The 15,614-nt window shown below is 36.4% G+C and overlaps 1 protein-coding gene across 1 annotated transcript; it reads left to right on the forward strand.

The window, feature by feature from the left end:
- Nucleotides 1-6,217: 6,217 nt before the first annotated feature.
- LOC137957021 (BTB/POZ domain-containing protein At5g48800-like) lies at nt 6,218-15,191 on the forward strand. The gene is made up of 4 exons (XM_068804724.1): nt 6,218-6,425; nt 13,002-13,068; nt 13,233-14,408; nt 14,528-15,191. Exons 1-4 carry the CDS (start codon nt 6,373-6,375, stop codon nt 15,047-15,049), a joined length of 1,818 nt encoding a protein of 605 aa, XP_068660825.1. The 5' UTR covers nt 6,218-6,372; the 3' UTR covers nt 15,050-15,191.
- The last annotated feature ends 423 nt before the right edge of the window (nt 15,192-15,614 follow it).

Consider the following 15,614-nt stretch of genomic DNA (forward strand, 5'->3'; position numbering starts at 1 on the left):
AGTTTAATGGTAATTTTGTTCGAGTTGTTTTGGGCTGAGTCATCTGCGACTCACCGTTCCAACTTGGCAACCCAGTCGCAAGCCGGGGTGACTCGGTGTAAATAAATAAATAATTAGTTTTTTGTGGCAGCAAGGATTTAAACCCGTGCGCTGGAACCAAATTCGGCGCCCGTGACCATTAAGCCACTAACCTTCGTATGTCTAATATGTTATACATTGTATTACTTGTATTTTTATGCGTTTTGACATATAGTTAAATGTATGAAATTAAATGTTATGTATAATATTATAGTTTTTTAATTATGCATATATTATGAGAATATTTTGTGCACAATGATAACATGTTAGTGTTAGTTAAAATTATGCAATTCATACTATTCTCATGTTAATTTCGTATTTGTGCGATTTAATGTCTAGTGATCCATATAATTTTTTATTAATTATAGAGTAGCCACAACATCTTTAATTTAATAAAAATTATATATTATGATTAGGATCACATAAAGAATATTAGACATTAATTGAAACTAATTTTACTTAATATAATAAATTTTATCCCATAGGAATTTTTATTATATTTGAGTTTATTAGTTAAGATAAAATATCAAGTTATTCATAATTTACCCATAGGAATTATGAATTCATATATAATTTGATAGTTTTATCATAAAGAAAATTTAGACATTAATTGTAATTAATTATACTTAATATAATAAATTTTACCCACAAGAATTTTTATTATATTTGATTTTATTAATTAGGATAAAATATTAAGTTATTCATAATTTACCCACAAGAATTATGCATTCATAAATAATTTGATAGTTTTATCATAAAGTTTACTCATAAAGAATATTGAATCTACTTGAATTAAAAACATTTATCCCACATGCAATGTTTTTTATGTCAATAGATTCAATTTTTAAGCATGATTTACATTGGTAAAACATGATATTTTATTTAGGTTTCAGTTTTAACAAAAACATGTAATTTGTAATTTTATGCAATTGTATAGCCTGTAAAATTCTCTAATATTCGTTGTGAGATCTCTGATCTTAATGGAGATAACTATAAGGTCTAGAAAGAGAGAATTTTTCTTCATTTAAGGTGGATGGATATAGACTATGCTATTAGGAAAGACGAACCACCAACAATTACAAATACCAGCACTACAACTGAAATCACGCTTTATGAACGATGGGAACGATCTAATCGCCTCAGCTTAATGTTCATTATGACTAAAATTTTTGCTGGTATTCGTGGTTAAGTTGATCAGCATGAAAAAGTCAAAGACTTGTTGAAAGCCATTGATGAACAATTTGTTACTTCATACAATGCACTAGGAAACACCCTAATCATGAAGCTCTCATCCCTAAGACTCACCAGTATGAGAGGTGTGTGCGAGTACATCATGCAAATGAGGGATATTACGGCTCAATTAAAGAAACTCGAGGTTGAAATGTCAGATTCTTTCTTGATGTACTACATCCTAAACACCCTTCTGCACCAATACTGACCCTTTAAAATCTCATTTAACACACATTAAGATAAATGGTCAATTAATGAACTTTTGACCATGTGTGTTCAAGAGGAAGGGAGGTTGGTCATGGAACAAAGAAAAAGTGTAATGCTGGCAAAGCATGTCAAGGACAAAGGTAATCTGACTTTATTTGTTTGTTATGAATCTAATATGGTTAATATCAATATTAACACATGGTGGATTGATTCTGGATCAACAATCCACATTTCAAATTCCCTACAAGATTTGCAAAACCTAAGGAAGTCAGTGGGAAGTGAGCAAAACATCTTCTCAGGAGACAAGATGAGCTCACATGTGGAAGTTATAAGAACTTGCTATTTAATTTTAAGTAGTGGTTTTGTTTTAAAGTTAGAAAAAGACCTTTTATGTTCCAAGTTTTTTTAGAAACTTGATTTCTGTTTCAAGACTTGTAGCCTTTGAATATTCCTTTAATTTTTCAGACTCATCTTTCAGTTTATTTTATAAGTCTGATTGTGTTGGAAATGGTAATTTGTCTGATGGTTTTTATTACATTAATTTACAAAACAATGCCACTTATGATTCAATGCATGTTCACATTGGCACTAAAAGATGTGTTATTAATAAGGATTCCTCTACATTGTGGCACCGGAGATTAGGTCATATCTCCATGAAAAGAATTAAAAGATTAGTAAATGAATAAGTACTTAATACTCTGGATTTTACTGATTTTGAAACTTGTGTAGACTGCATAAAAGGAAAGCAGACTAACAAGTCAAAGTAATGTGTCAATAGGAGTTCAAACATATTAGAGATCATACATATTGATATATGTAGTCCAAACATGGATTCACATGGTAAAAAATACTTCATCTCTTTTATAGATGATTACTCACGATACATGTATATCTCTACATGCTTTATAACAAAAATGAAACATTAGATGCCTTTGAGATCTTTAAGGCTGAAGTAGAGACACAATGCGGTAAGCAAATTAAGATCGTAAAATCAGATAGAGGTGGAGAATATTATGGTAGATACACAAAGAATGGACAAACATCCATGCCATTTGCAAAGTTTCTTTAAGAGCATGAGATTGTTGCCCAATACACCATGCCTAGTTTACAGACCAAAATGGTGTCGCAGAAAAAAGAAATCGAACATTATTAGGCATGGTGCGAAGTATGCTTAGCAACTTCAATCTTTCTAGATCCTTGTAGGTTGAAGCACTTAAGACGACAATGTATATATTAAGCCGAGTTTCAACCAAGGTTGTTCCTAAAACTCCATTTGAATTATGGAAAGGTTACACACCGAGTTTGCTACATATGTGCGTTTGGGGATGCCCATCTAAAGTGAGATTTTATAATCCACAAGAGAAGATTGTCGACCCAAGGACTATTAGTGGGTATTTCATTGGATATGTTGAAAGATTTAAAGGTTACAAAGTTTTATCGTCCATCTCACAACATTAAGATTGTGGAATCAAGAAATGCAAAGTTTCTTATAAATGACTTGATCAATGGAAGCAATCAAACTCAAAACATAGTTTATGAGAAAGATCATTCAAAATCTCAACCTCTACCTCAAGTAATAGATTGGTTATTGTTTACAGCACCCCTCAAGTATAAACTGCTGCTGAACAACCAATCATTGAAGTTCCACAAGTTGCTGATGACATTCCAGTAGATGTGGTAGTTCAAGAGTTGCCAATAACTTTTGAACAACTAGTTGAACCACATACTTCTCAGGAATATGATGGTACAACATTAAGAAGATCTATTAGATAAAAAGATCAGAAATTCCTAATGATTATGTTGTGTATCTGCATGAATTTGACTACAACATTGGACCCGAAAATGATCCCAAAATCTTTTCATAAGCCATAAGTTGCAAAGAATCAGAATTATGGTACAAATGCCATGAAGGAAGAGATGAATTCTATAAAGGGTAACGAAGTCTGGGATCTTGTTGAGTTGCCTAATGGAGTTAAAACCATTGGATGTAAATGGGTCTTTAAGATAAAGAGAGACTCATTGAGTAACCTTGAGAGATACAAGGCAAAACTTGTTGTTAAGAGATTCACTTAAAAAGAAGGAATCGATTACAAGAGAGACTTTTTCTCTTGTATTTAAGAAACATTTCTTGCGCATTAATTTGGCATTAGTAACTCATTTTGACTTAGAGTTGTAACAAATGGATGTGAAAACGGCATTTCTTAATGGAGATCTAAAGGAGGAAGTTTATATGAAATAACTTGAAGGATTTCCCTCTAGTGATAGTGAACAATTGGTTTGCAAGCTCAAGAAATCCATATATAGATTAAAACAAGCATCCAACCAATACTATTTGAAATTCCATAATAAAACATTATGAGTCAATGTATATACTAGAAGGTCAGTGGGAGTAAAATTTGTTTTCTTGGTTTATATGTGGATGACATTTTGCTAGTAACCAATGATAAATGTTTTCTGCATGAGGTGAAATAATTTCTTTCTAAATTTTTTTATATAAAGGATATGGGTGAGACATCTTATGTCATTGACACTAAAATTCATAGAGACAGATTTCGAGGTCTCTTAGGTCTATCTTAGGAAATCTGCATTAATAAAGTTTTAGAGAGATTTCGGATGAAGGATTGTTCACCAAGTGTAGCCTCCATTGTGAAGGATGATAGGTTCAATATGAACCAATGCCCAGAAAAGACATTGAAAGGGAACAAATGAAGGACATTCCATATGCTTCTGCTGTTGGAAGCCTAATGTATGTTCAAGTCTGCACAAGACCTGACATTGCATTTGTTATAGGAATGTTGGGATGATATCAGAGTAATTCAGGGTTAGACCACTGGAGTGCTGTAAAGAAAGTAATGAGGTACTTTCAAGGAACCAAAGACTACATGTTGATGTATAGACGGGCGAACAATCTAGAAGTAATTGGCTACTCAGATTCTGACTTTGCTGGTTGTATTGATTCACGTAAATCAACATCAGGATATATTTTCTTGATGACCAATGGAGTTATATCACAGAGGAGTGCCAAACAGACTTTGACTGCCATGTCCACTATGAAAGTTGAGTTAGTTTCCTGTTTTGAGGCTACTTCACATGGTGTATGGCTTAAGAGTTTCATTCTGGGCTTAGAATTATGGATTCTATCTCTAGGCCATTGAGAATACATTGCGACAATTCAGCTACTGTTTTTATGGCCAAGAATAACAATAGTGGAGGTCGAAGTAAACACAACAACATAAAGTATTTGGCTATAAGAGAACATGTTAAAGAAAAGAAAGTGGTCATTGAGCACGTAAACACTGAATTAATGATAGCTGATCCTTTAACTATGGGCATGCCATCGTTTAAATTCAAGGATCATGTCATGAATATGGGACTTGGTTCTATTATGTAATTTTTCATTGTATGAACAATGTTATTTTAGTGAAATTCTTAATTATTATGATATTTTTCTCATATATTATGTGCACCTTAATTTTGAGAAAATTTATTTATGTTGGACCAAGAATAAACATAAGGTTTATTCATAAATTATAAAAAATAAATACATTATAATACATGAAAAGTAACACTCATCATTAGAGGACCTATCACTATGATTCATGTATTTATTACTTAAATGCAGATTATTGATGAGTTTAAGATTATATTAGAAGTATGAACCAAGTGGGAGAATGTTAACCGTTTCTCATAGAGACACGATTGGTCTCAACTTCTTCTAGCAGTTGTAACTGCCCCTGCAATTAAACTCCCTCGGTAACAAAGCTTGATGGAGCTTTGGCATCTACGGTTTTGGTCCCCTATCTCAGTTACTCACTCACCCCTTCAGTTTTACACTACCGCTCAAAGTGATCAAAGAGCGGACATGCCAAATAGAAGCAAAGAACAGAACGCCAATGATTTATACACAAAATTTGATCATACGGAGGGAGGTATGATTTATGAGGTTCCGTTTACATTTATTCAATGAAGTTCATGCTTGGGTTGGGAGGGTAAGGGAGGGGCCACCCGTTCATCGGCGGGAGTACACCGTGACATCCTCCAACAAAATAAAGGTAATTTATCATCTTTTCTTTGAAATTATATAACAGTATTAAAATATTATAAATATTTATGGTGTTTGAAGCGTCTCAGGGAAACCACTCCCACTCCCACTTCTTCCCATAATTCACGATCTCTGGCTTTTCGCATGGCCGTCTGAGCTACGGGGGATGACCAGCACTACCAGTGGCTTTCGCTGTTACCACTCCACGGAAGCTTGTTATGAGTTCCTTGGAAACTCTGTCCCAAAAGGGCAAAGAAACACTTCCGATGATGCACTCTGCTTTTCCTTTCCGCCCTTTTTACTCTTTTCCATCTGCTAACACTGGATCGTTGCTCACTCCGAGTAAGAAAGTAAGGGCAAAGGGTGTAACCTCGTCTTTTGACTATTGTAAATGAAATTCGGCGTGCGTTTTTGAAATCTAATCTCATCATACGCCATGATACCTCAACCCGGTGAAAAGTTGATAGAAAAAAGTCGGGAAAAGTTTAAAAATACCGGCGACGATATCATCTCCGACAACTATTGGCGGGTCCCATTCCCGCAATGTGGAACCGAAATTCCTCTTTCCTGCCAGAATGCCTTCCCGTGGTCAATCCCGTTACCGTCGTTTTCATCACTTTGTTTACATTTGGTTACAGTTCTTCACTTTTCCGGCTCAGTACTCACTGTTCAGTGCTTGCCCCCTGACCCACCAACTTTGGACCATTTGCACGTCGCCTGTTTGACGAAAATGCTCACTGGCTCTCTTTTTCATTCTCTTCTGCGCAGTTCTTTAGCCTGGATCCTGGAGACTCGAAATGGATTAAAACAACAAGATGCAGACCAACTTTTCGCTGCCCAAATGCACCAAGCAGCGATACAACGAATGGTCAGTTTTTTTCTTTGTTGTCTTTCTTCAGCTTTGTTTTTTTCGCCAATAGTTTCCCTTTCTTCTTAGCGATCAAAACTGCTTTCGACTTGAAGAGTTTTCTGTGCTTGACTTGAGTGCACTCGACTGCATGGATGATTGGTTTTTACGTTTTCGAGCTTCATTTGGTAGAAGAAGAAGTGCTACCGAGTAGATTCATGGGTTAGTTGATTGATGGTGATTGAGTCCTCCTATTATCGAATCCTTGGTACGTTAAACTTTATGAGCTTGTTGGCCCAGGAAATTCATTCCGTCCACTTGAAAGAAAAAGAAAGGAAAGAGGGAGGAGCTCGATACTTGTTTGGTTATTTGTGGCCTACTGTCTATGGGGTTGAGTTGGAACGGACGGCCGTGGGCTGGCCGAAGGGTCAATTTGTTAAATTTGTAGTGAACTGAGGATTTAAAAAAAGAAAATCAAATCCTAATCTCTAAAGAGAAGGGGAGCTGACAGGTTTCAGAAGGAAAGACTCGATAAAAAATGTTCGGATGGTTAGAATGAAGAAGAGAGTATGTGCGAGTGTCTCTTTTGCTATAAAATTATTCTTTAAACCTATGATAGAAAACAAACAAATGATCGCTTCCATCAAATGTATGTTTCATATGCCCTTCAATGCTGCGCAGCCTCTTAAGATCCGTACCATTGGATCTCATAAGACTTTCGTCATTCAATTGAAGCCAAAGTACCGCGGGGTATCTATTGGTTGGTTTCAAGTTTTCTCAAGTTTATCTTTCCTCTGGTGAAGGTTCCAAAAACTAGGGAGTTCTTTTTATTTTGGAGACTGAAAGTTATTTGGAAAAAGATCTACTTGATTTGAGAAGAGGTTGATTCTAGTTGATGTGAAGGACCAGTTTTGGTGATTTTAATGATCTTGCAATGGCCTTCTCATTGCTACATCTACATGATCTTTCCAGTGGTTTTATGATCACTTTGAGTAGATCCAGGGTGAGAAAATTATTTTAACAGAACATGCTTCATAATGTTGAAGAGAGACCTAATGTTTTTGCCTTAGGAACTCTATGGAGAAGAATTGCAAGGATTACATATACAAGTCGCTGAAAGCAGAAGGCTGCTTTTATATGTGAGACTTCGAATCTTGTCAGGCTAAGGAAATTACCGGAACACTCATCTATTCTTGGGAGGTTTGAGTGTAAAAGACTTGGTTGACATGATTTGCTAGTTGCAAGCATCTGTGATTGTATTGCAAATAAAATGAATACTGAGTGATCACTACCCATTCTGTTTATACCTGTTTAGATACCTAATATTATTGTCAACAATTAAGGAATAGAAGATTGAGAGAAGGGAGGAAGAGGATGCTGAAAAAGAGCGTGAAAGGAGCTCTTGTTGGGGTTTTGAAAATGTCCCCCAATTCTCTTTATTCACTTAAGTGAAGTTAAGGGACAATTACACGTTTACCCCTCTTACACTTTAATTCCTTATAACTACCCATCTACGCCTCTAAATACATAAAAACAGGACCATTGACACATCTAAACATTTTGAACATGATAGTACCCTCACTAAAATATATGCATTTAAAATGACCAAACTGCCCCTTATACTACACCCTCTCAAGTTGGAGCATAAATGTCTGGAAGCTCTATCTTGTTACAAAATACCCAAATTCATGTTTACTCAATGCTTTAGTAAACATATCACCAACTTGATTACTAAACTGAAGATAGGAGATAACAACTTCTTTGTACATCATTGCATCTCGAATAAAGTCACAGTCAATTTCTTTGTGTTTTGTCCTTTTATGAAAAACTAGATTCCAACAATGAAAATAGTTGTTTGGTTATCACAATACATAGTCACAGGTTCAATAACCTCCAAGTTTAACTCTTGAAGAACTAATCTCACCCACTCCAACTCACTTACAGTATGAGACATAGCTCTATACTCAGTTTCTACATTAGAACGGGCCACCATATTCTTGTTTTTGCTCTTCCGACTTACTAAATTTCCTCTTACAAACATACAATAGTTAGTAGTAGATTTTCTATTAAGTTTAGAGCTAGCATAGCCTGCATCTAAAAAGGTCTCTATCTTCAAATGACCATGAGGTTTAAAGAACAACCCCTTTCCAGGTGACCTTTTAAATACCTTAATATTCTCTATGTGCCCTCTAAGTGTAGATTGCATGGATGTTTCATGAATTGACTTATCACACTTACAGAAAAGGATATATCAGGGCAAGTGACTGTAGCATAGATCAGTTTTCCAATTAATTTGTGATACACAGTTTTGTCCTTGAGTTCATCACTACTTTCATCATTAAGGTCATTGCCAACTTCTATGGGTGACTCCATAGACTTTGCACTTAACAGACCATACTCCTACAACATATCTATGACATACTTCCTCTATGTTAATACAATTCCCATCTTGCTTCTAACAACTTCTATTAAGGAACCTAGATCTTTGGTCTGGAAATGTTTAGCAAGGTGCTCTTTTACTTCTTTAATGACTTTTGTATTGCTTTTTGGTAAAGCAATATCATCAACATAAATAAGTAGTACAACAATTCCAGATGATTGATTCATAACAAAAAAAAAGTGATCACAATGGCTTTGAGAGAACCCAAACGACTTGGCGACTTGGCTGGATTTCTCAAACTTTGCCTTAGGGCTCTTTTTGAGTCCATAAATTGTTTTAATTTGCACTATTTTCTTTCTCCCCCTAAGCAACATACCCAAGAGGTTGCTCCATATAGATATCTTCTGCTAAATCACTATATAAGAAGACATTTTTGATGTCTAATTGAAACAACAGTCAACCCTAGTTAACTGCTATATATACAAGGATACAGACATAAGTCAACTTGGCTACAAGGGAGAATGTTTCAAAAACACCAATACCGTAGGTTTCAGTATACCTCGTAGCAACCAATCGACTTTTATATTTATAATAAAACCATCCACTTTGTATTTAACAGAATATACCCAATGACATCTCACAATTGCAGCACCCAAAGGCACATTACACAAACTCCATGTACCTTTGTCAAGTAATGCCTCCATCTCAACATCTATGTCATGTTTGCACTGAGGAAACATGAGAGCATCCTGTACAGAAGAAAGAATACTACAATAAGCCAACGACAAAACAAATTATTTGCACTGGGTAGACGAGTCAAATGACACATAATTGGATAATGGATATCGAGTGGACATATGTACACCCTTACGAATTGCAATAGGAAGATGATCAATTACCTCAAGATCCATAGGCGAAGAGGATTCTGGATCAGGCGAGAGAGAGGGAACTGTGGCATGTTGCTAGGTTGCATGCCTTCGCTGATATACCTACAAAGATTTTGATCAACACTTGAAGAAGAATTTTACCCCCAAGTCAGGAAGATAGCATCATGTTGATAAATGGGCACAAAATAGGCTGACATCAGCCTATCAGGAGGTGAGGCAGGCACCGGACCTAGTATCAAGTTTGATCACCTATTAGATGAGATAGTCCCAAGTCAAAAATCCCTCTTGGGGCTCTAATCAGACATAGAACTGCTCAATTGGCAGCAAAAACCATCAACCCTAGAGTTATAATAGAGAAAGAACTCAAAAACTTAAACCTTGACTCCCACTCAATATAAAACTTTGAAATCCCCTTTTCTAAGAAGACGTTGTATTCAAAGGAGGAAGGAGAGAGCTCCACGGGTTTGAGCCAGGACCCTATTGCTCTACCATGTCAAGAAGTAAGAAATAGAAGATTGAGAGAAGAGACAACGAGAAAAGAAGAGAAAGAGGATGCTGAAAGAGAGTGTGAGAGGAGCTCTCGTTGGGGTTCTGAAATTGACCCCCTATTCTCTTTATTCACTTAAGTGAAGTTAAGGAGCAATTACACATTTACCCCTTTTACACTTAAGTCCTTATAGCTACCCATCTACACCTCTAAACATTCTGAACATGATAGTACCCTCATTGAAATATACAGATCATGTAAAATGCCTAAACGACCCTTATTCTACATTCTAACAATTATGAACATTACAGAGAATCCTCAAAAGCTACTAAAAAGTATGCTTGCTATAATTTTTTTTTTTTTGTAATGTTGAGTTCCATACCCTGGTTAGACTTGAACTCAAGACCTCATACTAGAAAACCCACCTGTGTGGCCATGAAGTCCAAAGCTCAATCCACTACTCTTTTGATTTCTTAATTTTTCATTGCAATAAGGACTTGCTTAACATGATTGGTTGCCATGCACCTTTGATGATACTAGGTAGACCTAGTCGGATGAAAGAGCAGGTTGAGGTGTTGAGTGTCCACAAGTGGGACAATTTGCTAAAGATAAGTTCTAAAAAGCAAAGATTAGTTTTAAATGCATATTGAAGTCACATTTAATGTATTTGCATTACTTAAACCACCTAAAAACATAGAAAAGTGTTCTAGATGTGTACAAGTTACTTAATGTCCTAAAGAAATAATACATTACAAACTTCATGCAAAGATGTTGACAAATGCAAAAATATCTCACTAGTAAAATTGATGTCTTTATAACATCTCTAGAACTTGAACATAGAATGCTTTGGTCTCCAACTCTGGATATTGTGAAGGTAGAAAAGGCTTGATAAAGAGTTTGAATACCCTTAACTTATCTGGGTCTTGACAGCTTTTACCTGTGTCATTACCGTGTGACTGTGACCTGATACTGTTTTTGATAACCCTACGCTTATATGGGTAAATTGTCATTTTCCATACCCACCTTAAACTGGTTAAAATTGCCAGTCACACTTACTGTTTTATGCTCTTTCAACTATCCTGTGGATGCATATAATAAAGGATATTCATTAACTCAGAAAGTGGTATCACACTATTATTTGTTTCGAGGCATTCAATTAACGGTGAAAGAGAAATGCAAAAAGAAGTTTGGCTCTCAGTTTGAAAGAAAAATGTGGGTAGAGTAAAGGCTTCTTGTTATCCATAATATTTAGGTGACATGACTTAACCAAGGCAAGTCTTTACCTCTTGCAAACAGTTCCATGACAATCCTTTCACCAAAGAACCCCTAAAAGTAGGTACCTGAGCTAAGTTGTCGCTACATTATGAATAAAAGAAATACTGTAGTTTAACAATGCTTGACTGTTATGATGTTGTGGGTGTAATTGGATGAAGATCACTAGATCATCCTCATTATGAAGTACAGGGTTGGGACTTGGGTCTCAAGCTGTTGGTTGTTGCCCTTCACCAAATCATCTAGTAGATCAATCGATCTATGTCATATGGGAGGACCAATGTTCTTTGTTTCAGTTGTCAATTGTTTTTCATATGCTATATTGTCCAGGCTTTTCTTGTATATCCTTCTTTTCATTTGATTTATATGTGACAGAGGTGGGCGCTTGTTGCTCTTTATTATGAGACCGGTTCTCCTTTTAGTTGTGGGATTTATATAATACAGCTGATCTTTTACAATCTGAGGATATTATTTGTGGACTGGAGAGTTCTTGTAGTTTGCAGACATCCTGATGAGTGCATTTTAAGATTGAGAATATTTTGCTTTAATGAAATTAAGCTTGAGAATCCTGGCCTGGTGATTTTTTCCAGTAATTTAAATCACCTGCAAGGATTGCCATAAGTCAACTGCAAATTAAATAGTACTAACCAAAATCTAGTGACTTAAAGAATACCAAAAATTGAAGTGGTTATTCCATTTCTATTTCCATTAGTAAAGAACTGAGCACCTGTGAAACTTTAAAGATTTTGCTAATGGCACTCAAAATATAAAGCTTGGGGCATCTTGCACTTCACAATTTGGTTGTCCTTCTCTCTGTCTCTCTGTCTCTCTCTCTCTCTCTCTCTCTCACACACACACACACACACTATGACTATAAATGACATGTGAATAGCCCATATCTGTTCTATGGGCTAGCATCCTGTCATATACTTCCTACTTTTCTGCAAGATTAGAATTCCTTATATTCTTAAAGGAAAAAAAAAGTATTTATAATTGCTTTAAGTTACTTTTTAATTGCTTTAAGTTTGGTTAGAAACATTGATGTTGACCTTGTGATTACTTAAGTTTTTCGTACACGATAGAATTTCTCTGTCAGAAGCTTTTCCTTTGTATCAATATGTCTTGATGTTTTTGTTTCACTCTGTATGTTGCCCAAACTGACTTAAGACACAATTATTCATGTTGTGGTAATTGTGCATCAGATATAGAAACATTGGCTTTTTCATGATATACAGGTAGGGATGCTTCTGAGTTTCCCTTCTTTATGCATTGTGGGTTGGAAGGGGGAAGGAGTTGATAGTAAGAGATTTTTGTGGACAGGACAAATATAATGCTAGCAGGAGAAAATTCCTTGAAGAAACTCTGCTTACTTGGTTGTATCACATGTGCCATGGGACCATGGGAAACCCAACTATGCATATTTTCTTTTAATTTTTTTTATTTCTTCGCCCTTCTGTCCTAAGGACCAAACTTGTTCATGTTTCTTGTTTCTAATATCACATTTCCTTTTGTCACTGGTTTAAATTAGTTATGGTGTTTTTCAGATATTAACTGGCATTAAATTTTTGCAGGATTTTTTCTGATGTTCCAAGTGATATCTCCATAGAAGTGAGCGGTGGAAACTATGCATTGCATAGGGTAAACTCTTACTTCATTGTTATTGAAGTTGGTTGTGATCCTATTTGTCTTTAACTTTCTTTTCTCAATCTTTTTTTTTTTTTTTGTTGTTGTTTTATTGATAATTATTGTCCAACTTATACGACAGAATTTATGACGGTCTAACTCAAGTTTTTTCTATGCAGTTCCCTCTCGTTGCAAGAAGTGGAAGAATCCGAAAATTAGCAGCAGAGCTGAGAGATTCTGATGTCTCAAGGGTAGAGCTTCTTAGTTTACCTGGAGAAGCTGAGGCATTTGAGTTAGCTGCAAAATTCTGTTATGGCATTAACTTTGAGATCACATCTTCAAATGTTGCTCAACTCTGTTGTGTAGCCAAGTATCTTGAAATGACGGAAGAGTACTCAAAAGATAACCTATTTTCCCGTGCTGAAGCTTACCTTGATAGTGTTGTCTGTAAGAACCTTGAGATGTGTGTGGAAGTTCTACAACAATGTGAGAGCCTTTTTCCACTTGCAGAGGAACTAAACATTGTTAGCAGATGCACTGAGGCAATAGCTGCAAAGGCTTGCACAGAACAGATAGCTTCTAGTTTTTCTCAGTTAGAATACAGCAGCTCAGGAAGACTCCACATGAACAAGCCTGCAAAATGCGAGGAAGATTGGTGGATAGAAGATCTCTCTGTTCTACGAATAGATTTGTATCAGATGGTTATTTCAGCCATGAGGTGCCGTGGGGTTCGCCCAGAGAGTATTGGTGCATCACTTGTGCATTATGCCCAGAAGTTTTTGTCAAAAAAGCCAAGCCTGTGGACTGCAATACCTAATCAGACAAAAGTTGAGTTTGTTGGGCCAGTTCCACATGAGCAGAAACTTGTAGTTGAGACGATTGCTAGCCTGCTTCCAGTTGAAAAGCTTACTGTGCTTGTTAGTTTCCTTTTTGGGCTTTTGCGGACTGCGATTATGTATGATTGTAGTGTTGCTTGTCGACTTGATCTTGAGAGGCGAATTGCTGCCCACTTAGAAATGGCTTCTCTAGATGACCTCTTGATTCCCTCTTTCCCACATGCAGGAGATACACTCTTTGAAGTGGACACTGTTCATAGGATATTGGTAAATTTCTCTCAGCATGATGACAGTGAAGACAATATGGATGATGGTTCTGGTTACGAATCTGATGAGCCCCACTCCCCATCTCAGACTGCCTTGATTAAAGTTGCTAAATTAGTGGATAATTACCTGGCAGAGATTGCACCAGATGCAAACCTCAAACTGTCCAAGTTCATGGTGATCGCTGAGATTTTGCCTAGTCATACACGTTTGACAGATGATGGACTATATCGAGCCATTGATATATACCTTAAGGTATGCTTTGCATCTCTAGCTTTCATCCGTTTTCCATGTCAATCTTTTCTTTGTTTAATTGTAATTCAGCTCCTTCTGTTCCCAAGTTTGTCATTCATATTTATGTCTATTTGTATCAGGCTCACCAGGGATTATCAGATACAGAGAGAAAGAAACTCTGCAAACTCATTGACTTTCAAAAGCTCTCTCAGGAAGCTGGGGCTCACGCTGCACAAAATGAGCGACTCCCTATCCAGGCAATTGTCCAAGTGCTATATTTTGAGCAAGTGAGACTCCGAAGTGCTCTATGCTGTTCTTCCTACCCAGATGAAGAACCAAAATTTGTTTCCTATCAGTCCAGAAGGATCAGCAGTGGTGCTCTTAGTGCAGCCATGTCTCCCCGTGATAACTATGCTTCTCTGAGGCGAGAAAACCGAGAGCTTAAACTTGACCTTGCAAGGATGCGGATGAGGCTAAGTGATTTGGAGAAGGAACATGTGTGCATGAAACAAGATCTTCAGAAATCTTCCTCTTACAACTTAATGAGTTCATTAACAAAAAGGGTGGGAAAAATGAACCTTTTCGGTCACAATTCTTCCCGTGGATCAACTTCTCCTTCTAAGCGTTCTCAGAAAACAGATTTCTCCAAGGTGTTATCATAAGGCAGGTACAGGTTGATGTTGAACCTTTTTTTTTTTTTTTTAGAACATTGAGTCGACTATTTGCATAATTTATGTCTAAGTAGGAAGGGTGACTCTCTGCACTAAGACGTGCGAGCCAATGAATCCGCCATGATTATTTGCACTTTGCAGCAAGTAACGAAACTGGAATTAACAAAAACTCCTCGCCGCCCTTCGGAAAAAGGAGTCCCGGAATTTAGACAAATTACTGAGGTCAAAACGTGGTTTATGAAGCAATTTCCTGCCATAAGACTGCAGACATACTTGGACCTGCAAATATGTAATTATACCTCATATCTCAGTTCCAAAGTGTATATAATGTACGCCACGAGACTGTTAAGTTGTCTTTTCCTCCTTTTTTAGGGGTAATTCCTCTTATCCTCTAAAAAATAAAAAATGGTCCAATTACTCCCATTTCTCTCACCCCTTTTAAGAGACGCTTGTCTTGTCGAGTCGCCCATGTGCGCCTCACGTGCTGCCGCAATTTAAAAACAGGGAAGAGCGGATAAATTAAAATTAATTGATTTAAAATTTCTTATTTAATTAA

Source organism: Aristolochia californica, unplaced genomic scaffold (genome assembly GCF_029961685.1).
Source record: "Aristolochia californica isolate CCGP_79_NKW_82.1479 unplaced genomic scaffold, dmAriCali1.0.hap1 SCAF_1, whole genome shotgun sequence".
Taxonomy (NCBI): domain Eukaryota; kingdom Viridiplantae; phylum Streptophyta; class Magnoliopsida; order Piperales; family Aristolochiaceae; genus Aristolochia; species Aristolochia californica.

Excerpts from the sequence above, each read along its gene's own strand:
- LOC137957021 (XM_068804724.1), top strand. The coding sequence starts at position 6,373 with ATGCAGACCAACTTTTCGCTGCCCAAATGCACCAAGCAGCGATACAAC. Across the intron at positions 13,069-13,232 it reads GAAACTATGCATTGCATAGG|TTCCCTCTCGTTGCAAGAAG; the intron begins GTAAACTCTTAC and ends TTTTCTATGCAG. Across the intron at positions 14,409-14,527 it reads CCATTGATATATACCTTAAG|GCTCACCAGGGATTATCAGA; the intron begins GTATGCTTTGCA and ends TATTTGTATCAG.